General features: G+C 36.4%; 5 protein-coding genes, 2 long non-coding RNA genes and 2 other non-coding genes across 12 annotated transcripts in view; 5 read left to right on the top strand and 4 right to left on the bottom strand.

The window, feature by feature from the left end:
• The first annotated feature begins 727 nt into the window (after positions 1-727).
• Positions 728-2983, top strand: LOC100177045. The gene is made up of 4 exons (XR_717149.2): positions 728-870; positions 1450-1628; positions 2081-2242; positions 2550-2983. It is a non-coding gene; the product is annotated as an uncharacterized LOC100177045 (long non-coding RNA).
• Positions 2984-3645: 662 nt separating this feature from the next.
• Positions 3646-7958, bottom strand: LOC104265477 (uncharacterized protein DDB_G0290587-like). The gene is made up of 2 exons (XM_009859552.2): positions 7873-7958; positions 3646-6358 (listed from the first exon to the last, which is right to left on the bottom strand). The coding sequence occupies exon 2, from the start codon at positions 6300-6302 to the stop codon at positions 5049-5051; it is 1254 nt and encodes a 417-aa protein (XP_009857854.1). The 5' UTR covers positions 6303-6358; positions 7873-7958; the 3' UTR covers positions 3646-5048.
• Positions 7959-8103: 145 nt separating this feature from the next.
• Positions 8104-26117, top strand: part of LOC113475756 — an 18975-nt gene continuing 961 nt past the window's right edge. The window contains exon 1 of the long non-coding RNA XR_003397526.1: positions 8104-8284. This is a non-coding gene — a long non-coding RNA (uncharacterized LOC113475756). The remainder of the gene's footprint in view (positions 8285-26117) is intronic.
• LOC100181697 (nuclear cap-binding protein subunit 2-like) lies at positions 8211-10131 on the top strand. The gene is made up of 4 exons (XM_002127785.5): positions 8211-8442; positions 8715-8896; positions 9221-9359; positions 9857-10131. Exons 1-4 carry the CDS (start codon positions 8305-8307, stop codon positions 9998-10000), a joined length of 603 nt encoding a protein of 200 aa, XP_002127821.2. The 5' UTR covers positions 8211-8304; the 3' UTR covers positions 10001-10131.
• LOC100184076 (alpha-L-fucosidase) lies at positions 10044-14738 on the bottom strand. The gene is made up of 7 exons (XM_002127680.5): positions 14556-14738; positions 14111-14330; positions 13042-13292; positions 12429-12573; positions 11852-12052; positions 11293-11483; positions 10044-11040 (listed from the first exon to the last, which is right to left on the bottom strand). Exons 1-7 carry the CDS (start codon positions 14687-14689, stop codon positions 10797-10799), a joined length of 1386 nt encoding a protein of 461 aa, XP_002127716.1. The 5' UTR covers positions 14690-14738; the 3' UTR covers positions 10044-10796.
• Positions 15919-21770, top strand: LOC100186455 (uromodulin). Of its 3 annotated transcripts, none has more exons than XM_026840335.1 (11): positions 15919-16584; positions 16719-16803; positions 17808-17906; positions 18186-18366; positions 18771-18984; positions 19204-19370; positions 19821-19995; positions 20130-20200; positions 20363-20549; positions 20942-21044; positions 21421-21567. In XM_026840335.1, exons 2-11 carry the CDS (start codon positions 16737-16739, stop codon positions 21432-21434), a joined length of 1278 nt encoding a protein of 425 aa, XP_026696136.1. In that variant the 5' UTR covers positions 15919-16584; positions 16719-16736; the 3' UTR covers positions 21435-21567. The 3 variants fall into 3 exon arrangements, with proteins under 3 accessions (XP_026696136.1, XP_002127626.1, XP_026696137.1); XM_002127590.5 differs by having other exon boundaries at positions 15924-16584; positions 21451-21770; XM_026840336.1 differs by lacking the exons at positions 16719-16803; positions 18186-18366 and having other exon boundaries at positions 15925-16584; positions 21451-21770.
• Positions 17157-17207, top strand: mir4081 (microRNA 4081). Its single transcript, NR_034476.1, has one exon. It is a non-coding gene; the product is annotated as a microRNA 4081 (primary transcript).
• Positions 17158-17207, bottom strand: mir4082 (microRNA 4082). The gene has a single exon (NR_034477.1). It is a non-coding gene; the product is annotated as a microRNA 4082 (primary transcript).
• LOC100178507 (archaemetzincin-2-like) lies at positions 22249-25907 on the bottom strand. Of its 2 annotated transcripts, XM_002122269.4 has the most exons (7): positions 25061-25901; positions 24742-24855; positions 24243-24385; positions 23857-24016; positions 23461-23601; positions 23063-23162; positions 22249-22722 (listed from the first exon to the last, which is right to left on the bottom strand). In XM_002122269.4, the coding sequence occupies exons 1-7, from the start codon at positions 25547-25549 to the stop codon at positions 22415-22417; spliced, it is 1455 nt and encodes a 484-aa protein (XP_002122305.3). In that variant the 5' UTR covers positions 25550-25901; the 3' UTR covers positions 22249-22414. The 2 variants fall into 2 exon arrangements, with proteins under 2 accessions (XP_002122305.3, XP_026696152.1); XM_026840351.1 differs by lacking the exon at positions 24742-24855 and having other exon boundaries at positions 25061-25907.

Below are 26117 nucleotides of genomic sequence, written 5' to 3'. Positions count from 1 at the left end.
TACTTAATACAGTTAAACCCGCTTAATCGGCCCACATTTAATTGGACCACCGGCTTAATCAGACCGCTTTTCGCTGGTCCCGAATCTAAATACATTTTTACATACAATCTTCCCCGGTTAAACGGACCAATACCCTGCTTAAACGGACCATTTTCCCGAGAAGATGTGACCACTATTTAAAGAGAAAAAGCAAGTGTCTCTTTATCGACGATCGGGAACAGACGCGAGAACTATTTAAAGAGAAATAGCGAGTGTCTCTTTATCGACGATCATGAGCAGACGCGTGCACTATTTAGAGAGAAAGGGCGATGCAGGAGCCGGATTATGACGAACTTTGTTCACCCCGCATAATCGGACCACCCGCTTAATCGGACCAGTTTGGCTTGGTCCCAATGTGGTCCGATTAAGCGGGGTTAACTGTATTATTTTGCTGTTAATTCTATTCGCTGTTTTAATTAATTTGATTCGCTATTGATTCCAGAAGATATTGTTTTACAGTTTTAAACCCAAAATCTATCGGTGTTCATTATAAACCTTTTACTTACATAATAACAACATACTTTTTTGTAAAACAGTTTTTCTGGCATTTATTTTCATACCAACATTTAAGGATCATATACAGGACCTCTTTATCAGGGTAAATTACCCAAATAAATGCCAGAAATGCTGTTTTACAAAAAAACTGTAATATGCTTGGACCTAGAGGCAACAGTATATATATAAAGGCAACTTACTTGTGTTTCCACAGACTCCCCTGACCCTCCATGCAATATTAAACTTGGTGAGCTGCAAGATGATGGGTCCCTTCTCATCACTTGGGACCCACCACTTAATGATGGAGGAAATCCTATTAAACATTATTGTCTTCAGGTCAATTATATATGTATGACACATTTAAAGTAATATATAGAAGAGTGGTGGAATATAGGACACTATTTCACTCTATTTTCTTGTCCCACTTGGTAGTAAACAAAGAACTTTTAAAGAATTATAAAACAGTATCCTCACAACTCCTATAGGCCGTTGTTAATTGTTTAAAACTTGATCAGGATATTTGGATATTATGGAAACATGGTGTCCCATCTTACCGCACAGTACTATATGTTAAGTGTGATCGACAGAGTTATTTTGTATTCTATATAGGTGGGATCCTCCTAAAGAACCTGGAATTAGGGGCAGTTTAAGTAATTATACAGGAGTTCTATTTTATACATCTGGTGTCCATTATATATACAGTGTTTACTATTCTACATGGGCAGCACATCAGGGTATCTTGAATGTAACCCAAATATAATTCATTACCAAAACAAAAGACAGTGTTGTACTGACTGTTGTTTCACCATTTGTTCCCTTATTTTCATTATAATACTTAAAAATTAAATTGAAAGTTTTGCCACAAAAAACATTCACACAATTTGTAAAGTTAATTAAAACCCCAAACAATTACAGAGAAGAGACGCTTATTCTCGCAGCTTTCAAACTATTAAAGACAAGATTAGTGGGACTAGCTACCAGGTGCGGGACTTGAAGCCGGGGTGTACCTATTACTTCCGTATTATTGCTGAGAACGAACTGGGCCAGGGGAGATGGGAATCAATCTAACTTGCTGACTGTCATTCAAAAGAGAGGTAGCTACATATCTAGTAACTGGTATTAAGTTACTTTCACTAGTAGACATAAAGTAAACTAGTATTTTTCTGCTCTGATATAAGTTTTCAAATTATTATTTACAACTAATATTTTTTTAATTATGAAGAATAGAATAGTTCTGGTGTAACTACTGAAAGTAACAGTTAAACAGTAAGTCCCTGTCCAGACAAGAAAGTACTTAAAAACCACTAAAAATGTCTACTAATGCGCTTTGGGTTGGTGACCACTGGGTTTGATCAATTATCATCTGTCTTGCCCAAATACACACATGCCCCCAACAGTAGCAGCATTGAGTATTGAACCTTGTATAGTCTGGTTTAAAGGACGGCATTCTAATGCATGTGGCCCTTTGCCACTTTTCACAACATTTAAGTCGTGATTGAGAATTTTCTTGGATGTAAAACTGTAGGATCCCCCATTCATATAACAGGTCCACTGCACATTGAGAAGATAAGATATAATAAGATGAATCTAAACAAGGGAGCCAACTTTAACTTGGCCATGAAACCTGTTACAATCCAGGAGCGTGGTGCAGCTAAGTTTACGTGCGCTACTGTTGGAAAACCAGAACCGGAAATTGCTTGGTATAAAGGTAAAATGGGAATACAAATTAAATGTAAATACAATGCTAAGACAAGAAGCCAACTCTGGCCTATATATCGAGTCACGTCTTACCATAGGACCTCACGCATATAAAACAAAACATGCTTTGATTTGGGACAATGGGCTAACCCTGGCCTAAATCTCAAGTCCAATGGCATGTATTGTTGTAGACCTCACCCATATAGCAAAAAATGTAAATATATGATGCTGAGGTAATAGGCCAACAATTCGCTGTCCTGTGGCATACTAACTCATCTATATAGAATACAATGAGATAAACATGAATTACTTTACAGACGGCATCAGAATTAAAGCAAACAACAAATACTCGATGCGCAACCAATATGGGGTTTGCACGCTCACAATATACGACTGTCGAGCACGAGACGCAGGGATGTATAAGTGTGAAGCAAACAACCAGGTTGGGAGAGCAATCTCCGAGGCAAACCTTAGTGTTCTGCCAAGGCTCATCTAAGCAGCAAAACAGCTGTCATCATTTTATTATGTACATCGTCATCTCAACTTTGGTTTCATCAGTTTCTGTATAGTTTTTGCCCAACTTGTTATTAGGATTTCGTTTCTGTGTTATGTAACAAACACTTGGGTGTTCTGTTCATAGTTGTTTATAGTTTATACCGCTTTTAAACGTGTTAGCGATAGAACCGTCATGTGAGGTGTTGTATGGGAATGAGCTTTTGTCATGTGAATACAAGTCTTATGCTCAAATACCAGGAAACTTGGTTTATTTCTGCAATATGATCCAAAATATTAATTGATAGGAAACATAAAAGCAACTAAAGTTACTGATTTTTCTCTTGGTTACAGTAATATAAGTGTGAAAGATATACTAAGAACATAAGTATATAAAAACAACATTCATTATGACACTTTAAAGATTAAAACTGTTTTTACGACTTAGTGGATAAAAGGGTGGGACTGGTGCAACTATAAGCAGCTGTTTAATTAGTACAAGAATACTGTTATAGTTAGAAGAAAAACATTTATGTAAAACATCAACATATTAAAAGATTAAAGAAAAAAAATCACTCAGGCTGTGCTGATTATACGACTTTATTTGCAGAGGAAGTATTGCTACAGAAACATAATAATAGAACAAATACTGTTTGGATATTGTGACTAATATAACAAAAAAGAGCGAACGGTTGTAAAAAAGGCTTTCTTTCTGTAATTTTTGTGAAGTATTGTGCTATGCTGTGCTATACTCATAGTATATACAAGAAAACATTGGTGCCATTGTTCCCCAAAACTATTTTAGTGTCACTTGCCATAAATAAATATGTACAAACCAATAACACTAACTTGGTATTTAGTTGCAACACAAATTGTTATGATTTTTAACAAAGGCGTAATTAAAAACAATTTTATAAATAATCGCTTTTCTGGATAATTTTAAAGTGGTAGCTTTTTCTGGTTAACAATAGGTCATAGTTTTTGTTGCAAAATAAAATGTTTTAAAGTACCAGGTAGCAGCAACATTATTATATTACCAGTTGATTGTATCATATATATATGGGGTGCGAATACCATGTTTCATAATAGTCATTGGGTGGTTCAATATTGATATATTGGGGGTCAGACCTGTCCATTCTGAGAACCCAGCTTCTGTAGGTACACACCAAAAAGATAAGTAAGAGTAGAAGCGCGAACATTCCTAAGGCAATTTTATCACTGGTGTAATAAATGGCGCAGTCATGTTTGTTTGCATGTTCGAGCTGCTGGGTGTGGTGATCACATTAGTTGGGTACGGAGGGTAACACAAGAAAGTTATTGGAGTTGAACAGTTTTGTGGAATCCAGCGTGATTTGGATTCTCTAATTCACAACAGTGATACACAGTTTCCAGGATTACCAGGATGACTGTTTTCAACCATTGTAGTTGATTGATTCTAACCCACACACCACCATCCAACCATTTGTATTTGTCACCTTTTTTGCTTAAACCTATCCAGAAGTATCGGTCATAACATCTATCTGTAATATTATGCTGCACGAAACTTTTCAGAGAAGCAACCACGTCATATATTGTAGCATTGTCCTTCATGATGGCCAGTTGTGAATTATCCACTCTCTCGCAGTGTTTTTGTGCATCAGTAAAGTTTAACTGTTGCCTGTGGAAATAAACTTGGCCTAATTTTCCATTATTACTTGCATAACAAGCCTCTTCTTGCTTTTCATTGTTTGTCATCTTCTATGAGACGAGCGAACTACAAAGAACAACACAGTATATATACTGTCACAGATTTACAAGCTAAGAATTGTGACATATAGAACAAAAAAGAAAAAGTTTGTAAAAAAAGGGAATTTTCGGAAAAGGGTTACAAAAAAAGTTCTGGGGAATTTTTGAAAGTGAACAATACAGTATCACGTCATGCTAAAAGCAATAAGGCCATTGTTTCTAATACCGTTGCAAATTTAGTTTCGGTTATTATAAATAGCTATCGGTGAACAATAAATGTTGTAATAGACTTTAATCGTTTTACTTCCTTGTAAACTTAAGGTTAACATAAAAACTAAGCCCTACTGTATAGCAGTGAAACAAACGTAACCAAGAAATAAAACTTAGACGACCATTCAGAAAAAATTACAATTTAGACAAATACTTTTAAGCCTATATACATAAAATAATTAACTTTTACAGTCAAAAGACTTTGTGAGCCACTAAAAGCACTAAAACCAAAAATTACTAAGCTTAACAGTAATGTAGCTGAAATTGAATATAGCACATCCACAGTTAGTTCTTTTAGTTTAGTTGATACTGCTGCTGGCATCCTTGGTTTATTTCTTTTTGTTCACTTTGGCGTAAGGTACATCCGGGGTGAATGAGACTTCATTTTTCGGAGATGGGTTCATGTTAATATTCTGATCAGGTGTGACATCACCATTTACAGGAATGACATCATTAGAACCACACGCTTGAGGATTCAAGTTTAATGAAGCATCTTCAGGCTGAAGGCGAAGTTCGATGTCCATGTTGTATATCGGATTGATTTTTTCCTGTGCAGATTCTTCATACATTGGGTTGAAGTTCAAACTCATGTTGACTTCAGGATTTTGGGCAGGGCTGAGGTTTTGATTTCTCTGTTTGCGTTTTCTGCAGAAATACATCACAAGAATAAGTGCGAGCAATAGCGCGAAAACTCCTCCTGCAATTGCCCCGATCAGCACTGGAGATACAGATTGGGGTGAGGCTGCTGTAGCGGTGGATTCGGATAATAAGCTTGAATTACTGTATATGCGCGGTGTTGAGCTGGTGGTCATGGGGGGTGTCAAGCTGGTGGTCATGCGCGTTGCTGAGCTGGTGGTCATGCGCGTTGTCGAGCTGGTGGTCATGCGCGGTGTCGAGCTGGTGGTCATGCGGGGTGTTAAGCTGGTGGTCATGCGTGGTGTCGACCTGGTGGTCATGCGGGGTGTCGAGCTGGTGGTCATGCGGGGTGTCGAGCTGGTGGTCATGCGCAGTGTTGAGCTGGTGGTCATGCAGGGTGTTAAGCTGGTGGTCATGCGCGGTGTCGGGCTGGTGGTCATGTGCGGTGTCGAGCTGGTGGTAATGTGCGTTGTTGAGCTGGTGGTCATGCGGAGTGTCGAGAAGGTGGTCACTGTTGTTGTTGAAAGTGGCTCATCTGTTAATGAAGTATAACACAAGAAAGCTGATAGACTGGAACAGTTTTCTTGGGACCACCGTGGTTTCATTCCTCTAACCCAATACAGTTGAACACAGTTTCCAGGATAACTATTATCAACGGGTGTAATGGTTTGATCCCACACACCACCATCTAACCATTTGTATTTGTCATTTTCTTTGTGCAAACCTATCCAGAAATCTCTCTCAATACACTTTCTATTTTCAGGATAACTTTCCAGGGAAGCAACCACGTCATATATTGTAGCATTGTCCTTCATAACGGCAAGTTGTGAATTATCCACTCTCTCGCAGTGTTTTTGTGCATCAGTAAAGTTTTGGCCTCTGTGATAATGAAGTTTGCCCAATCTTCCATTAATGCTTTTATAACAACCATCATGTTTATTACTCATGTTTGTTTAATGCTTTGCTCCTTAAAGATACTGGTATCAGCCTAGCCTATAACAATCTGTATTACATATTAGCACATTAAGAAAGCTGTGAATATATGGCAATCTCCACTAAAACTCAAAGTATCTGAAACCTTATCGTGTTTAAGTCTTACCACATCTTGGCTTAATTCAACATTTCTTTTCTCCTACAACATTCTTTATATGCATGTATTTAACTAATATACCTTATCTAGCCAAAGGCAAGTGTAGCTCATGTATTTACTGAACATCAAACATTACAGATATAGAATTAGTAAAATATATGTTTAAATATACATCCTATTTCTATAGCCTACTTATACCACACACATACCAAATGGCTGTCTTATTGTACTACTACTGAACAAGAAATGAACAAGAAAATTCCAAAACTTGGACCGTCATCATATTACAGCACCTTAACAAGGAGTAGGCCATTGTGTTTAAACAATGGTTAGATGCATACAACGGACAATCTTAATGATCCTGAAGTAACCAAGCGAGGACAATACAGTGTGGACTTTAAGGAACTGTTTTAAAAGACAGTAATGTTTAAACACATGTGTGAGCGTCCGTTTAAGTAGAAATGAAATTTACCCCAAGGAATGCTCTTCCATGATATGAACATTTTATCAGTGATACTGAATTCTCTTTATGTAATATCAGAGTAAAAGCTCATTACTTTTTTGTTGGGCAGATTTTTTTAATATGAGCATACAGAACCTGTGTTTGGCATTTTACAGAACATTTTAGTATAGTTTGTAACATTTGTCTTACGTCATCATGTTGTATTTAGTTTATAAAAGCTTCTGTGACAAAGAAGGTTAAGTGCTTGCCCATTTACATTGGGTTCAAAGCTTGATGCTGACACTACTGTGGGTGTGTCTGTCTTTGGTTTAGACACTTAACTGCCATTGCTTTAACTCATATTGACTTGTGGGTCAGCCAATGGTCGATTATACAATAATAAAAACATTAATCACCCGCAAAGGCTACATACGTGGTGTATCGGTTGATTGTGCTCTAGCACAGACTTAATGATATAAAGAGGCAATTGCCACACCTGGCATACACACAACTGGGTAATTGTTTTATTATCACGATTAGAATGACGGGAAAGTAGATGTTACGAAAGCAGCGAAACTGCATTCCATTCCCCTCATGCTTTTGTTTTCGCTATACAACGTTGCTTTATATTCAATTTTTATGCATTAGTGTTAAATTTAGCTATCTTTATATCATTAAGTCTGTGCTAGGGCACAATCAACCGCTACAGTGGTAACTCATAAGCAAACAGGAGGTGTATGAAATAGAACACCGGTTATATAACGAATATCGCTATGCCTAAGAATATATATGATATTCAAAAGCATAATAACAGGTTTCTACTAACAGCAAACCAGCTCTTGGCTTAGGAATACTAAACTTGTACATTTGCACAAATTATTTTTATAGGTTAAGTACAAATGAATATTACATTCAAAAAATAAATAATCCACAATACAAAAATACATATAAACTTAGTGTTAATCAAATGGCTTATAAAACTTACCTTGTTTGTTTTTAATTCCATATTTCAGTGTGGACAGATCCGTTATGACACTCTTCTTTGTACAAGTTTACACAATTGCAGTAGTTATTTAGTATTTACTGATTTTAGTAACTGCAATTCAGTTTACAAAAAACTTTAAAAAATCCCCTACTATGAGCTAACAACTTTAAGAAAATCCCCGTTTAGGGTGGTCACGAGGTGGCGGTATAGTTTGTAAAAACGTCTGAAGTAAATTCACGTCCCATTATTTTGTATTTTGTTAGCCTTTTTATTTTGTGTATAGGGACAAGAAAAAGCATTAAGCAAGACATATGTATCTCTAAAATATTTTAAATTATCAGGCACGGGGTGCATAGTTCATAACACCCGAGGTATAACGACTATGGTTGCCTTTGCACGCGAGGATAAATAAGTTAAATTCGTTCATTACTTATGCTTAGGAAGTATTTTGCAGCGTTTGATTGTTTATACATAAAAATGTCTGTGGACACAAGTCAAAATTTGACTCTGAGACCCTTGTTCAAAGATCCAGGTGTCGATTTAACAGCATACCGAGATCAACACTTTAAAGTAAGTGATAAATTAAACAATTGAATTTTATTATAAAAGGTGATTTTTACCCAAATCTTTGTGCATGTAATCACCTATAAAGTAACATGTGTGATAACTCACAAGCGAGCAGAGTGTATGAATCAAAACACCTGTGTTATAACTACTGTCTATGCCCCTTCAAATATTCATTTAGTTTATTAAGTAATTGGCTGTCTGTACACAGTATTAAAGACAAATTGACTTAAAAGCCATATAAATCCCTAATTTGTTCTATTTATCAATATTCACAGGGCAGCCGAATGCAACAAGAGAAGTTGTTAAAAATGTCTAGCACGCTTTATGTTGGTAACTTGTCATACTACACAACAGAAGAACAAATTTATGAACTGTTTTCTAAATGTGGCGACCTTAAAAGAGTTGTCATGGGTTTGGACAAATTTAAAAAGACTCCATGTGGCTTCTGCTTTGTGGAGTAAGTTTTTTAAATAACTTTATGGCTGTTTCAAAGGTGTTACAGTATAATATTAATTTATCATAAAAAAATATATTTATATATATATATATATATATTAAAATACATAAAAAATATCACAAACAAAATCATTAAAATAGGTAAAACAGTGATGTTATGCTGGTAAAAAATACCTAAAAAAGAAGCATGTATACCTTTAAGGGTACTATAACTTTTTTTAAAGCTATATATAGATATGTATATTAAGTATTAACTTCAAAATTGGCAGCAAATACAAATACATACCTGTTCCTAAGTTGTTTTTGACTTTGTATTTTTATCAAGGTATTGCGAACGACTATGTGCAGAGAACGCTGTTCGTTACATTAACGGCACTCGTCTTGATGATCGCGTTGTAAGAACAGATTGGGATGCTGGGTTTAAGGAGGGACGACAGTTTGGTCGGGGAAAAGCTGGTGGGCAGGTAATCTTATTTTTAATACTTTGACATTTTTCTGAAATGCTAGCTTTTGTTTATTCACACCACAAGTTATAGTGTTGAATAAAATGTTAACTAATAACTATAGTTACTTGTTAGTGCTGACTACAGTATAATATTGCAATAACAGAAGTAAATTAGATAAAGTTTACAATTAACAAGTTTCCACTGAAATATAAACTGGTACAAAAAATTGGTTTAATTCTACCAACATTTCGTCAGACACCCTCCAATCTTTATTGGGATTTTTATATCCGAGGACCTGACCTGATTATAAAAAACTATTTTTGGTAGCAACAGCAGCAGAAAATTCATTTTTTCTGGCGCTATGGCAAAGTGTTCAGCCCTAAGTTTACAAGTCCAAGGCGGATGCTGGGACTGTTATGCGCATGTGTGTATGAAACAGAACATTCATGTTATGAACGTCTTTGCTCCGCCACAGAAGGATAAATAAAATACATTCATTCGCACACGTTTTGCAGGTACGAGACGAATACCGAATGGATTTTGATCCTGGAAGGGGAGGGTTTGGTGCACGAGCGCAACTAAAAGGAGAAAAACAACTAACAAGGGCTGGCAATGCTATTGAGAGGGAGACACCAAAGCAAGAGAATGAGGAGACATGAATAAGGAATTGATTTATCACAAACTGAGAAGGCAGAAGTGTTGCAACTTGCACTGCTGTATATTGAAAAGTGATTTTAGTATACTGCGTTTGATTTAAAGGCAATTTTACAATAAAAGTTATACACACCAAGATACCATGTCAGTAGTGTAGTGAACTTATATTATATAGGGTAATGGACCAAATCTGGCCTGAATCCCAGGTCCTGAAAAAAGACCTCACCTACATAGCATAGATGCATATACATGATACAAATAATAAGGATAGTGACAAATATAGACATGCATGATCATACAGGAATGAATTCTGAAAAGATGTAATTACTATGTTGTATTTAGACCTAAGTACATATAGCTAAGAAAATAGGTTACAAAATTTTATAGTTCCTTTCAAAAAATCACAATAACACAGACCTAATTAAAGTTACACATACCAACCAAAAATGAAAAAAAATCAATACAGAATCAAAAGTGTGATAATCTCTACGCAAATCATGTAATTGGTAACAAAACTAAACCACAATGACTTGATCAATGTTGCATACACTATCGAAAACTGCAAAAATCAGGAAACTAATCATAGGTTTCAAACCTGGGGAGACGGGCTTAGTCGGGATTTTGTATTTATAAACACTGAAAACCAGATTTGTTTCATATAAATGCATGTCTAACTATCCCGGGCTTCCCTGCTTTTATGAGGTTTGGCGCCTATGATTCTTCTATTTCATTATTATAAATCTACAAAAAATATTATTCAAATCTACAGAAAATCAATATAGAATATAAGGTTTATATTTTTTACACAAATCCTGTAAGTTGAAGCACATAAAGCCACTTTGCATTTGTAGTAGAAGGGTTTATCACTGGTAGATAAATACCAACCCCTGCCGATTTCAACGGTTCCCATGTAAGACTGGATTCTTCTCCAAGTAGTTTAACAGATGAAGCATCTGAGGTGGCAACAGGGGATCCAAGGTTCAACAACCCATATGTAGGCCAGGTGAAAACAAAAGCATAAACTTTATTCTGGTTGGTTGTATACCTGAGTACAGGGAACATAACTTAGTCTGGATCTTGCTTCTATCTAAGAAAATACTGGTTGTAGGCTTGAAGCTGCTACTACTGTGAGTGAATACATTCTTGGGCAGTACACTTAACGTCAGTTGCTCCAACCCAGTGGTTCCTTTTGGGTTGTCTAAACTATTAGCCATACAGAAGACAATTACACAGTACCTTTAATTTACAGTATCAAGAAACAAATACATATTTGTGCACAAAAATCAATACTTCTTACCATACACCTGGTGTTAAAGAATCATTCTGATGTTTCCAGGGTTGGCTTTTATAAACAGCCTCCCCATTAACATTCAACCATTCACCCATTTGTTTAAGTCTTTCCTCAAATATGGGGTGAATTGTCCCATCTTTCGAAGGCCCGATATTCACCAGTAAGTTTCCCCCACAACTCACAGTAGTGGCTAATGTCTGAAAAGAAATAAACAGTTATGCGATATGGCTGATATGATACCCAATACCTAACTTTGTTAGCAAAAAAACAAAACTACTCTGTAAAACAAGCTTATGATGGTTTATGCCTGACAATAAAAGAAGAACAAACTAAGTAAAAAATCACTTGGTGTCTTGCTCAGAGACTTATATGCCAGTATATGTATCCCCATCAAAACCTATATCCTCTTAGCTGGAAGCAGACACGTTAACGACTATTCTATGTTGCATGGCGCCAATATAAGAGTTCAAGCCATATTATACCAATAGTTCAAGTGGCATTAGGCATTTGTCAAAGATTTATCAAATACCTTTCAAATAAGACACTGGCTACACATAATACATACCTGAAGCAATTCTTCAATAGTTAAATAATCACTGAGCTCAGCATTTCTTCTGTAACCCCATGATTTCTTATCCAAAGTCATTGCATTCTCCCATTTACGAGGTTGAAGCTTGCCGGGGTTGTAACGATCACTGCACGTAAAGTAACCACCATGTTTGCACATGACACCTTGGCCCCATCTGTCGTTTGTTACAACCGTGTCCTGAAACAGGGTAACAGATAAGTCACTGATGTATACAAGTATAAGTTATGGTTTCTGTTAAGTAATATACATCACAGGTCAAAGCCTATGTGTGATAACTTAGTGATAGAGAGAAACAGGGAAACAAGTTGAGAGATGCCATTAGTCATTAAAATCCAGCATAGTGTAAAATTTCTTGATTGGCACTAGTTTTGTAATACCTTAAAAAGTGGAAAAAAATAGTTACTTACACAGTTATACATGGTAACTCTTACCCAAGATGGCTTGAAACAGAACACTGGTGTTTAGTAGTTAACATTGTAGTAGGAAAATAGTGAGCTAGGGAATACACCTGACTGCTTATTACTGCAAATAAAACATCACATTATCTAACTACCTTCACAGGACTTTGGTTATACAGCCACGCAAGAAAGTTGGTGCTGTTCCAATATTCGGCACTTGCTTCCCAATCTCCATCAGACCAAAGAACATCAGGTTTATAATTGTTTACGATGTCATAAAGTTCTGGCATTGTCTTTGATCTATAATATTAAAAGTTTTTAAATTTACAAGAATACAGTTTTATCATTTTTTGAATGTTTTTGTTTACGACCAAATGAGACCAGAAAGAATAATAAAAAGGTGCCCAATCTTCCCCCACCTTACTATATAAATATTAAACTTATGAACTTATGAATAAACTGATGTTTTTCGTATTTGTGGTTCCCAGGCTCTAGTATACCAATTCTAAGAAGAGTAGTGGTATAAAACAGTGTAAAAAACTTCTTAAAATAACATACACAGCATATACTATTCGGTCCATTATCATGTGCAGGAGAAAATATGAGAAATCTTCTATATCTATAATATACACAAAATGTTATTTAACCAGAAATCAAATGAAATATCATTATAATGAGTTAGCTAGGTGTTAAATTCAAAGCTGTAGTTTTTTAAACGGTGTTACTAAAATAAAGTTTAGGACGAAATGGTGAATGTTTACAACTTACGAGACAAATTCCTGGGTTTTGAATCCATCTGCTTTGTCCTTGAGGTACAGTGGGTTGAACCATTCATACAATGAATGATACAAACCAAAGTGAATGGATGTTCGGTTTCTAACAGCATCTGCGAGTTCCTTCACCAAGTTACGATGAGGTCCAACATCAACAGAATTCCAGTTCCATGAATTGGCTGATGGCCAGTTAGTAAAACCTTCATGGTGTTTGCTGGTAAGCACAACATATTCAGCACCTGAAGTCTGTCAATGTAGGTGTCAGGTTGTTTACAGTTTTATAAAAACTTAGGGTGACAATCTGGAAATGAATTGTGAAGGCCTTTATTTTGTAAAGGTCTTTATTCTCAATTTCTGGCCATTCAGTTTTTATTAAATGAATGTAATTATTTATCCTTGTGTAACAGGGTAATGACAGTTGTAAGTTTTAGTTATAAGTTAACATGGGTGTTTTATTTCATACATCCCATGCTCAACCACAAGTTAATGTGTATGTAACTTTAATTTCACTACATTAACTGAATTCAGATATTCATTACCTATTTGTGTATCACAATATGGCTTGCACAATACAAAAACCTAATGCAAGTTTGCATATGCCCAAGTTAAACTAAAAATGCATAATGATTTATGAGTGACAGACAGATACATGAAACATTAGTGTTGTTGTGTATAGTGTATACGCAGTGTAAACAACTGCTTTATGTACAAAGCATATAACTGCAGCATTACTTACCTAGGGAATATAAATTAACCTGCATATGATCAGTGTATTGACAATGCAATCATTAACTTGTTTATCATTCTTTTACGCACGTAAATTTACTACCCTACAAATATTTTTTAATTACTCAATAATGTTTACTTAAATACATCGGATTTTCAAATAAGGAAATATAAGGTTGAATTAGTTTTGTTAAAAATCTATTTTAAAAAAACAAACTTTTTTTTTTATTTATATATTATGATTATTTGATACTGGTTGCAACAAAATTAAAAACAATATTTCATAGCTGCCAATATGCAGTAATACAATCTGGGCTTTAAACTGAGCCAAAAGTTACCTTGAATAAGTCTGCCCAATCATTTGGATTGAAAAACTCTGTTGTAAATTCTGGTGCAAAGTCAGCGTATTGGAATGAAGGCGGATAATTGTTTTCCATGAAGTCTACGCAGTCAGCTTGCTTGGTGCCTTGCCAATACCACCAAAACCATTCACTAACAAAACTTGGAACAGAGAATACACCCCAGTGAATGAAGATGCCGACCTTTGCTTCATCATACCTTGTGTGATGATCAATAAAGTAAATACTTTTAAAAGATAACTAGAATATTTTTTTTACTTAATCTATCCGTTTTAAATGCAACATGTGTTTTGAGAATGAAGTGTTACGAAATACAGACCCGTCAAAAATCAAGTCCAACGAATTGTATTATATGATATATATATAAGTTTATTCTGAAATAATATAATTGCTAAGTTGTTGTATGGCTATGCAAAGGACCTACCAAACTGGCAGTGGTCGCTTATCCAAAGAATCCCAGTTAGGAAGATAATTTCCAGCTTTGATGTCACTTTTACATTCTGATGCTTGCCCACACAGCAGGAACAAAAATGAACATAAAATTATGTGATGCAACATCTTAGTTAAAGATATGTAGCTAAAAATGAGGTAAATAATATGTAGCTAAAAATAAGGTAAATATTATGTAGCTAAAAATGAGACAAATAATTACAAATTTTGCACTTCGATCATAAGAACAAACAATCATTTTTATAAATTTTAGGTAGGAAAAATAACTAGCAATTCACATCTGTATAGCACACACACAACACACCTATACCACATCAGAAAATACAAAAGATAAATTAAAACGTAAATTATGATATTTAATCCTTATCTAACCTATTACTACTAATGGGTTGACCAAGTTAACAGCAAGCAAATACTTTATTCAATCTATAAGCTAGATAATATATATGACGGATAAATGCAATAGAATATTTAGGGCTAAATTTATGCTACAGGTATTATAACACCTTAATAGTCATTCAAAAGAAAGAATACCTTGTTCTAAACCATACAGTTAGCATTATACTTAGTAAGTTAGTATATAGAGAAGTTTATTTCTTAATATATTTTAAAACAGCATTGGGGTTTTCATTATAAACGGACGAGTACTTTGACCAATCATCATATGAAGATAAAAATGGCAGTTTTGTGAGTTTATCTGAAAAATTTGTCAATAAATAAACACAACATTTAATAACGCTACGTTGTAAATTCGTCGTAGCTCGTAGACTCGTAGGTATAACATTGATAATAGTGCGTCTATAAACTGATGGGTGACCTTCTAATTCGTCCAGTTTTGCCAGCATTTTGTCGTCTATATCATAAACCTCTCCAATAACGCAGTTTCCACCGTTAATGCCTGCACTGTCAAGTAAAAACGGCAAGCCGAACTGTGAATGTGTTAAAACGACGAGAGCATATTTTTCTTCAGTCTTTGCTGTGTACAAGAACTTTGCAAACCCATTTTCTCTGTTTGTCAGTAGGTAATGGTTAGGAAAACCTTGTTTTAAAGTCCCATATACAAAAACCATCGGCATAACAGACTTTAGTAACAGCCGACGTTTGCAAAGTAACTAAAACAAAAACAGTGACGCAGGGGCTTATTGGGGAAGCACCAAGTTCGATACGCTGAAAATTCAAGACACTGGAGGAAGATAGGGCATCTTTTCATTTTGTTTTCTCTTTTTATTTGGTAGTAAACAAAAAACACTCAAGGAACTATGAAACCGTATCCTTACGACTTCCACAGACCGTTGTTAATTCTTCAAACAACGATCGGGATATTTGGATATTATGTGTTAAAGGTGTCCCATCTTCCCCCACCCTACTATATACGTTTTAAAAAATAAATGGTGAAAAGAATTGTTTCGGGTCGAAAGATATTTTTTGTGGTTCTGTGTGAAAATATGAAATCAGGTCACACAATTTGACGTGCTAAATTTTGTTGAATTGTTGTGTACGTATAGTATCGCATTTACCGTGAGTCTATGCCATAAACGACCTGCGTATATTCTATTGTTTATTCAATCTATTGTACAAGCCGGGTGTATTAATCTGATTCCCATTAGAACAACGTGTGGAAACAAAAGACAGCATGTGTGTGCAGCGCGCGCAATACCGTTATGCATGTGTCAAGCAAACAATACGCACATACACGAACACGTAAAGCACATCGTCGAAACAAAGCATGAAAACATTGCTTCGCACGATTCGACGTGCTGATTCCGGCACAGAAACGGAAATCTGGCCTATTCTATCTCGTCTATCCCAGCTCACCACGTATCATACCTGGCTACGCGGCGCGCGAGACCACCATATACTTATATGCTGCACCAGTACGCAGACCGACGTCCTCGGAAATAGCCTATTTGAATCTGGTAGATGACATGGGAACGAACAACAACAGCAGTGATTTCGCGCGATGATTTAACGCCGAAAGTGGTGGGAAAGCGGACAAACGGAAGGTAACTAGAACATTTTTGTTTGTTTTGAAATAAAAAATCATAACATTTTTGGGCCGTTTAAATGTTACGGAAATCCCGAAAAAAGTATTAGACCATTGAGGGAAACAATAGCCGGTTTAAATCCATTCTCATAGATATAAAGGAATATAAGCATGTCTACTCAGTTGGCTGTTGTGTTAATATTTTTGGTGGCGCAGTTCTTTGATACTGGGGATGCAGGTAAGATAAGATGGTTCTACCCGTGGTATTTAAAATATAAACTTATTTAAATTAATTTGCGTAAAGTTAAATTAGTCTATTTGCTTATTGATGGATCAGTTACCTTAATTATATAATATATAGTGGTGTGGGGAAAGATGGGACATCGTTTTATCTTTTTTTCTCGTCCCATTTAGTGGTAAACAAGAAAAATATTACAAAAAAAAATTAAAATGTATCCTCACCACTCCCATAGACCGTTGTTAATTGTTTAAAACACGATCAGGATATTTAGATATTGCTTGCTAAAGGTGTCCTGTCTTCTCCTATTCTACTACACTACGTTTGATAAATATAAATTCTTGCTTTTGAGATAGTTCAACTCCATACAGAATTGTGGTCTCAGTTCTGTATAAGTTGAGCTGAATCAAAAGCAGAACAATCGACGTCGCTGTCCTGTAGCGATTTCCGCTGATACTTATTATAACGTACACGATTCTAATAATTTATACACTGTAGAAAAACGATTCTGCGGGGTAAGACGGATACCCCAAGAACATAATAATCCATATTTCACCTAATCGTGTTTTAAAACAATTAGGAACACCCTTTTAGGGGCGTGAGGCTACAAATATTTAAAATTCTTTGTTTACTACCAAATGAGATGGTGAAATAAAACGAAAACAAAAACCATTTTTGCCCAACTAACTGTATAAACATAAATCAAGGTTGTCCGAGCTATAATTTCTTGTAAATATTTCTTATTTTATTATTTAGATAAGGTGGGGGAAGATAGGACACCTTTAACACACACTATCCAAATCTTGATCGTGTTTAAAATAATTAACAATAGTATAAATGGGAGTCGTGAGCATACGGTTTTATAACTTTCTGAATGTTCTATGTTTACTACCAACTCGGACGAAAAAATAAAACAAAAAGTTTCCCATCTCCCCCTACTATACATTTACAATGTATTTCTACATACTGCATTTCCTTGTTGGTAACAATAATTCCTGTACCAGTATACGCGTACCAGACCTGCAGCTCCACGAAAGAACCGTTCAAGTTAGCTTACTACAAATGTAAAAGTGTCTGCATTCAAACATGCAACGAAACAAAGCGTAAGTTCAAAATTAAATTTATTTCTACTATGTGTTTTTTATGACATGACGTATTAGAGAGCACTGAAGGTCCAATAATCTTTTAAATCTAAAATATGTGTTGCCTAAAGGGTATATGACAACGATTCTAATTGGGACATGTGTCCTTGGGCAAGACACTTAAACGGCAGTTGCTCCAACCCAATGGTCTAATGGGTTGTCTAAATTGTCAGCAATGAGAAAAGTGAAAATGATGTTTACCTAGATATTTTGATTTTTAACTCTATCTCTTATTTAAAGAGATGGCGGGTACATGTATGCCATTACCTTCTGGCTGTCCAAACAAAACAACCACATGTGGCGCCAAAGGTTGTGAATGCATTCCAAGTATAAAGCTACCAGGGAACCCGTATTCAATGGAAAATATTACGAAAGCGATGACACCAGTCGTTAAATGTGGGCCAGATTCAATTAAAGTCATGTTAGTATATAACTTTTGTTTTAAACTTTTTTGTGTTTACTACCAAGCCGTGACAAAACAGCACGCTCGTCTCTAGCTTAGAGGATGTGTGTTCGAGGCTCGACGCTGTGTAAGACACTTACCTACAACTACTCGAACCCATTCGTCACTACTGCGTTGTCAAAATTGTCAGCCATACATAAAAAATCCAAAACAATCACCCACAAAGTTATATACGTGGTAACTTGTAAGCTGGCACGAGGTGTATGTAACAGAACATCGTATTATAGGCAGCCACGCGAGGATATAGCAGGTTGCATTTATTCATTCATGATTCCGTAGCAAGTTGGTAAGAGATCTCCTTGTCCAAACACAAATAGTATTTTGTAACAAAATAATATTTACTCAATATACTTTTAACACAGAATCAACAAGTGTGCTGCAAACGCGCACGGGTATCGACTTGGGGACTTTTACCTAAACGGTATTACCGCTACGCCAATAACAGACACCAATCTTCCTTTGCTTTCTGTGGACCCGAATAACACGTGCAAAGGAAGCGTGTCCTTCAGCGCTGGTTCGATTGATTATGAATTTGTCATCAAGGGGAATTTAACTGCATGTAATGGGACAGCTAAGGTAAAAGTAGTTTGGCAAGTGTTTTGACTTCCATTTAACTCTGGGTGAATGAATGTAACCTATATGTCACGCGTTTATGGCGGGGCAACGACACTCCTTATAATACGGATGTTCTGTTTCCTGCATCTCTAACCCGCATACAAGTTACAAGTATGTAGCTTTGTTGGCTTCGACCAAAAATACAAACATGACTTTAATGCCCAAAACCTTTCCTTGTAGATTGATCCCGGATACAAAAACATCACATACTCAAATGCCCTCCAGGCCATCGTTGGTAATGTGACGTCAGTAATATCCAGGAAACGTTCTTTGTTCGTCGAGTTTACTTGCAGTTATGCTCTCAATCTAAACTTAACGCTGGGTCGACCACTGGTCCCAACAAACAGGTAATCTTTTTAGCGACTCGTACGGAATTTCTCATGGGTTAATATAGGTGGCGTAAATGCATAAATATTTATTTAAGTGAGGCAGGAGAAGATGGGACACCTTTAGCACAGAATATCCAAATATTCTGATCGTGTTTTAAATAATTTAACAACGGTCTGTGGGAGTCGTGACGACTCGTGAGTATACGACTTTATAAATCTTTGAATTTGTCTTTGTTTACAACCTAATGGGACGAGAAAATAAAATGAAAAGGTGTCCCATCTCCCCCTCACACCCTATTATTTTAATTAATGTCCCATCTCCCCCCCCCCCACCCTACTATTCCAATTACTTTTACGCGCACTATAGACGGTTTATTTTAAAATTACTTTCGCACTATCCTAATAAAATCTCATCGGGAAACATTGGTTAATAGTTACAATTAAATACATATTTTTTTAACTTTTCAGAGACGTGAGAATCGACAGTGGAACTTCCGAGGGAAAATTTGTTGTCAGTTTAAACTTATGGGAGACAACTTGGAAGTCGACGCCTTATATCTCGCCCAAAGCAATTGTCTCCAACAGCTACATTTACGTCACTGTGGACGCTGGTACTGCAGATCCCGGAAGGTTTAAACTACAGGTACACGATAATTTGGATACGAGTTTTGTTTGTTTAACGTGTTGCTGGATAGCCTATTGAACTGTTTTACGTATTTTGAACCGAAATGAAAAAATGTCTAATGTTACACCACTTTACTATATTTTACATTTTAGATTACTTCAGCAAAGGCCACACCAACAAGTTCGCCTTCGGACAAAATCTTTTATCCTTTGTTAGTTAACGGGTGGGTAAACGTAATACTTTAACCGCTTTTTAGTAATGAGATTTTATTTAAATAAAAACATTTAGTTTCTTCAGTTTGTGTTTGCTGCTTAATCAATAACATTATGTTGTATCAATAACAAACTTACAGTTTTGTCTTCATCAACGTCTTCTTTATATACAGATGCCCGAACCCAGCCGAAACACTTGCCGACGGTATTGTGGTGGACACGAACGGCCAAGGACTCGATGCTCAATTCAAATTTCGAGTTTTCCAGTTTGTTAACCTTCCTATTGGTCAACCGCAGTTAGTTTATATTCATGTTGTGGCGCATTTATGCGACGAGGCGGTTGAAGGCAATTGTACGATGGTGAGCATGCATGAGTATAACCTATTTATCATCGCATGGCGAGGCAATGCACGTCGTTATAACATGGGTGTTCTGTTTCACATCACGCATCGTGCCCGCTTCTGAGTTATCATGTTTTTAACTTTGTTGGTATAAAGTTGTTATGTAACGTGTATACGCACCTGTACTGTATTTTGGGGAAAATTGATCAACTCTAGCCTAAATGCTCCGATCCAAGAGCGTTCTTCGAATAAGTACCTCGCACGTATAGAATATATACACCTATATGGAAGTTATTTAGTTAAACTAAATGTACATATAGTATGAACGATAAAAACGTGTAATGCATGGGGGTCGTTAGATTTTCCATAACTTGATACAAATATTTCTGCTAATCTTTAACTTTCTGTAAGGTTTGCAAACCAGGCAACCGAGGTCGTCGTGAACTTCGTTACGACTCCAAGAACACGATTGTTGCGAGTTCCCAGCCAATCCTTGTGCTTAAACGCAATGAAGGTAACCTAGATCTCAACGTTCAGGATACTATAGACAGAGGAACTGAAAATACAAAACAATATAAAACTATAGTGGGTTGGGGTAAAATGGTTCAAAAAGTTTCCATTCTTGTCTAATTTTGTAGTGAACAAAATATATATATATATATTGTTAAAAACTATATACTTCCTCAAGACTTTAAAAAGGAGTTGTAAATTTTAAAATCACGATTAGGATATTATGTGCCAACGGTGGCCATCTTACCCCACAGTACTATATATATTTAATATATAGCAATAAAAATATGTTTTATAACTCTAAAACCTCCCTTCGAAGTGCATTTTAGCAACGATTGACCAATTATGCCTAACTAAATTTCTTTAATTTGTTTTCGAAGTAACCAAACATTAAAATTCCTCTATGTAAGATGAAACTGAAGATGACGTCACAGAAACTGAAACTAAGAAAACAGATATGTCGTTGGAGGGCGCTGTAAGTTGGGCAAAGGGGAGCTGGCTTGCGCTCTTGGTAATCATCCTGATCGTTGTTCTCATCGGATTTCTTCTTCTTTCTCTTTGTATCCTCATTTACAAATCAACCAGACACAATCAGGAGGATTTTAAACCACTCATACAAGCAACCACATAGTCGTAAAAATCTTTCCAACGTTTATGTATTTTTTTTTCAATGTTAATGTAATTAATTATAGACTCGAAAATATTAAGAAATAAAACAGTTTAGATTTGATTTTGACGTTTCGTGAATCAAGCAAGAGTAACACAAGTAGACTATATAAATCAAATATTTTTTTGGTTATAGAATATTAATTCAGATACATGGATACAGAGGCCAATATGTTAAAACCACAGCTAATATACAGTAGAGTGGGGAAAGATAGGACACCTTTAGCACCTACTATCCAAATATCCCGACAGAGTTTTAAACAATTAACAGCTGTCTAGGAGAGTCGTTATAGTTCCATAATAAAAACAGAATTAAAAACACTGTTATTTTTCGCCATTCAGCAAAGACGTGCAAAAACAATGTAAAGCAGGTAAGACATGACGTGTTACGGTAAAAAATCCAAAATTAAATTCAATTTAGCTGGGGTAACATGGGCCATTTTTTATCATATAATTTGGTAGTAAACAAAGAATGTTTACAGAATTATTTAAATGTATTCTCACGACTGTAGAACAAGCATCGTTAGTTTGGTGTTAACGGTATCCATCTTACCCCACAGAAAAATACTATACCTAAAGAAAGATTTCGTAATATAAGTCTTTAACTTTTAGTATACCTGTCTGTTTAAAACAGTAATTTTGCACATTAATACCTATGCCCCTAATTTCTATATTCTACGAAATTGCACGCAGCAATGTAAAAATTGTTTAGTGATCAAGGGTTAGAGTTTCTATAGCGTCCGAGAGCCAGTCTCGAAATCCTTCGAATTCTTCTAGAGGTGGCACTGTGACGTCATAATACTTCTTTTTATGCAACAAAGTAGGGATAGTGGGTACCTTCGGTGCCGGTTTTGCCTTTGATTGCAAAATACTTAGTTTTGACGAAGCTGGTCGCTTTAAATAAACGCTTTTTCTTGTCAACACTGCTGTTTTTGGCCTCGTAACAGTGTCAGGTAATAAAGTACGACGTTCCCACATCGGAAGTGACGCACTCTTACTCTTTGTTGTTGGAATATCTGATCAAAAAAGACTTTGACATATTACCGCTCACAATACGCAGCATCTAACGTGTAATATTGAGAACATGATGTCTTCAGTTTCAGCCTCAAACATAATTACCCACAAAGCTGCACATGCATTAAATCGTAAGCGGGCAGAAAGTGTGATGTGCAACAGAAAACCCGCGTTTTTAACAAAAGTCGTTGCCCGCCAGGTGAGGGCTAATTCATTCAACGAAGTAATGTTGGGTCAAACTTGTGTTTGGGCGTTCAGTACCAAAGTTTACAGTCTCTTTTCAAGAACATGCTTAAATAGAATGATACCTACAAAACACTGTAATAGCAATATCCGACTTACTGTTTTCTCCTGGACAATACTTATAGTCTTTCCAAAATTCGCAAGACGACCACTCTTTCATCGCTTTGTAGCGAGCTAGTATGTCGAAGCCGAGAACTACCTTTGAAAAAAATATCGTTTCAAAATTTACGTGTTTATAACTAAGCCTCTAATTATACGTTTGTCAAATTACCACACCTTGTGTGATGAACGCACTAAATATGTCACACTGTGATAGTTTGGGGTAGTAGGTTAACGTAGGCCTAAATTTAAGTTCCCATAGCGTTCATCGTTGTTGGAATTCACGCATATAAAACAGAGCGTAACACCTCCGGCCCAAATCTCAGGACTCAAAGGCGAGCCGTTTGCGACTTTCGTATAGAGTATAATAGTATATCATTAAAATGGTATATATTGACCTGTAACTTCCTCAGACAAACAGGGCAGAGAAAAGAAGGCCTCATGTCCGATTCCTGAATATGATTTGAACCATTCATTAAACACTTGGACCAGATGCAATGCTTAAGTCCAAACATATGGCCGACTTCATGAGCCATCACCTTTAAATTTGTAATTGAAGTTTAAACGTCTTACTTAATTAGATTTTGACCGATGGTTGTAGTATGATGGACGCCGTTAGCACATACTACAGACAATGTATTTTACAACACCATTTTCGAGTCGTAAGAATACGGTTATGTAAAATTCTGAAAATATTCTTTGATTACTACTGAATGGGACGATAAAAATGTAAACAGGGGTGTACTACCCAAAGTGTTTTGGCTTAAAAGAATAAAAAGAAGTTAAAACATTACCCTGCACGCACGTAGCAGCAATATGTCAGTCACTGGAATGGTGGAACCGTCCACCCGCTTTGGCGGCTTCTCAAATACACTGTAGTCCAGCTCACCAGATGGTAACCTTCTCATTTCGTCTTTGCCTTGCGTCCAAGTTTCGTAGAAAATATCGTCGTATCTGAGATATAGATCAATGGAAGATTGAGTTATTGGTTGAGGAGAAATCGGGTTTATATCCTTTTTCGTCGCACGACAACTGCAGTCGTTATATAACGGGGTGTTCTGTTTCATAAGTCGCAATGACGAATTACACTAATTATTTCCATTTGTTTGCGGTAGTATATAGGAAATATATCGTTAACGGTTACCATCTTATACTACATAGTACTGTATAGGACTCTTACCGTGCAAAACTAAATACACCAACGCCACCGAACTCTCCACTTGCGTTAGTTGAAGCAAGCCCGAACACGAAATCCCAGTTTGGCCTCGGATAGAGATCGGTCATAGTTACAGCGACCAAACAGTCAGCGTGTTTCGGCTTTGCCTGTTCAAAGCTGTATTTATAACTTAGAACATAGGTAACTGTGGTGAATTCTGTGAATCTGACATTGGTCTTACCTATAGTGCTGATAAAATTGGACAGTTATCTTAGCAAAATAACAGTCAGGATCACGTACGAAAATATACGTAACAAGCAAAAGTCGAACGAATTGTATGCTTAAAAATAGCATTACCACATGTCTTTGTTGGGTATTTCCTAGCATTAGAATGGAAGTCAAATATAATTATATGTTCAAATAGCCACGGGAAGCAAAATGTAACGGGTGGTGTTTTAAAACCCTTGTTGCATTATAAAGGATGATCGCTGATACATTTTCTGTGCGGTTTAATTTAATTCACCTTGTGTAAATGCTTGAGAATATCAGCCGCTTTTAATTGAAACCTTCCAGTTAGTTCGTTAACTCTGAACTGACATGCAACGTCGGCGACAGACACCGGTGGTAACACTACCACCTGTAACCATAACGATAATTAAACATTAAAGAAATTTGTCGAACACTTCAATATTTCCTCACAAAGTCTTGCCTCGTGATAAATATAGGGTCGTTAAAACAAAACCTACGTTACTTTCTCCAATTTACAAGATCAGTTTTTGAATGTATTACGTTTGGTAATAGTTGCTGTACAAATAGATATTAAATCTGCCAAACATTCCTACCTTTGCCGAGTAAAAGAAAGCTGAGCAATAGCTTTTCAGCCAGACCATGAAATCATTCGGTTTATCTACTTTACTTTCTTTATCTTCGTCCCCGGGAAACGGACCAAGCTGTAAGATGCATATCGTCTTGGTTTTACCAGTTGGTCGTTTTGAACCTGCGAACCTTGGTGGGCGACTGGCTCGAGCTGTTTGCGGCCTTGATGCTGCTGGTGTCCCTCCGTCATTTTGTAATGTACCTTGCAATTCTCCGTTAGCGTAGCTCCGCCAAAAAGATTCGAATGTCTGCCCCGACTCCTCGTGGTTTGAGAGCCAGTCTGCGTCCCCAAGGATTTTAATCGGTTTAAAAAACTTGTCGTCTTCGTTGCAGATTCTCTCCATAAACTTTCTCTCATTTGGACTAAAGTTTGCTTTATAGTTTCGCTTCACAGAACCATTGCAACCGATTAAAGCTTCTTTCGTTGCGGTAACAGAAGGCTTCTTCCAAGACATTTCAATAAACTGTGTACCTCAAATAGGGCCGGGCGAAAAGCTACCGAGACGGGAAACTCCGCAACGAAGACACAAACCACACTGAACTACTGTCTAATCGCGCAATATTTGTCTCTCAGTCACCACACCTGTCGCCCCGGTAATCAATGTTTATGCTATAAGCATCAAACCTAGAAAAGGTCATTTACGAGCGTTGGTAATAATAAGCTTTCCATCCAGCACGCATTATTTATGACATATAAACACTGCTTCTTTTCACCGGGTAAATCGACACGCTGTAAACGTTGCGAATGAAAGAAGCCGGTTTTCAATGGAATTCTATTTTTAACTGAACAGACATGGCCGGGAACAAGGGGGAATCGGTAACTGGAACCGGCTCCAAAGCTCGATGAAAGAAATTATATAAGCGTTCGATGTTTTGAACTTCTCAAGACCTAAATTTAACGCTGATAAAGAACAGCCCTGTTTGACCTGTTAAACCACACATATTTACGTTCTATTTGGAACATTCCGCGATTCCGGCACCTCTACTTTAGTCGGTTAGATAGAAACATACGGTTTCTCCATT

Source organism: Ciona intestinalis, chromosome 2 (genome assembly GCF_000224145.3).
Source record: "Ciona intestinalis chromosome 2, KH, whole genome shotgun sequence".
NCBI classification, from domain to species: Eukaryota; Metazoa; Chordata; class Ascidiacea; order Phlebobranchia; family Cionidae; genus Ciona; species Ciona intestinalis.
This window is presented reverse-complemented; position numbering and strand designations above follow the sequence as displayed.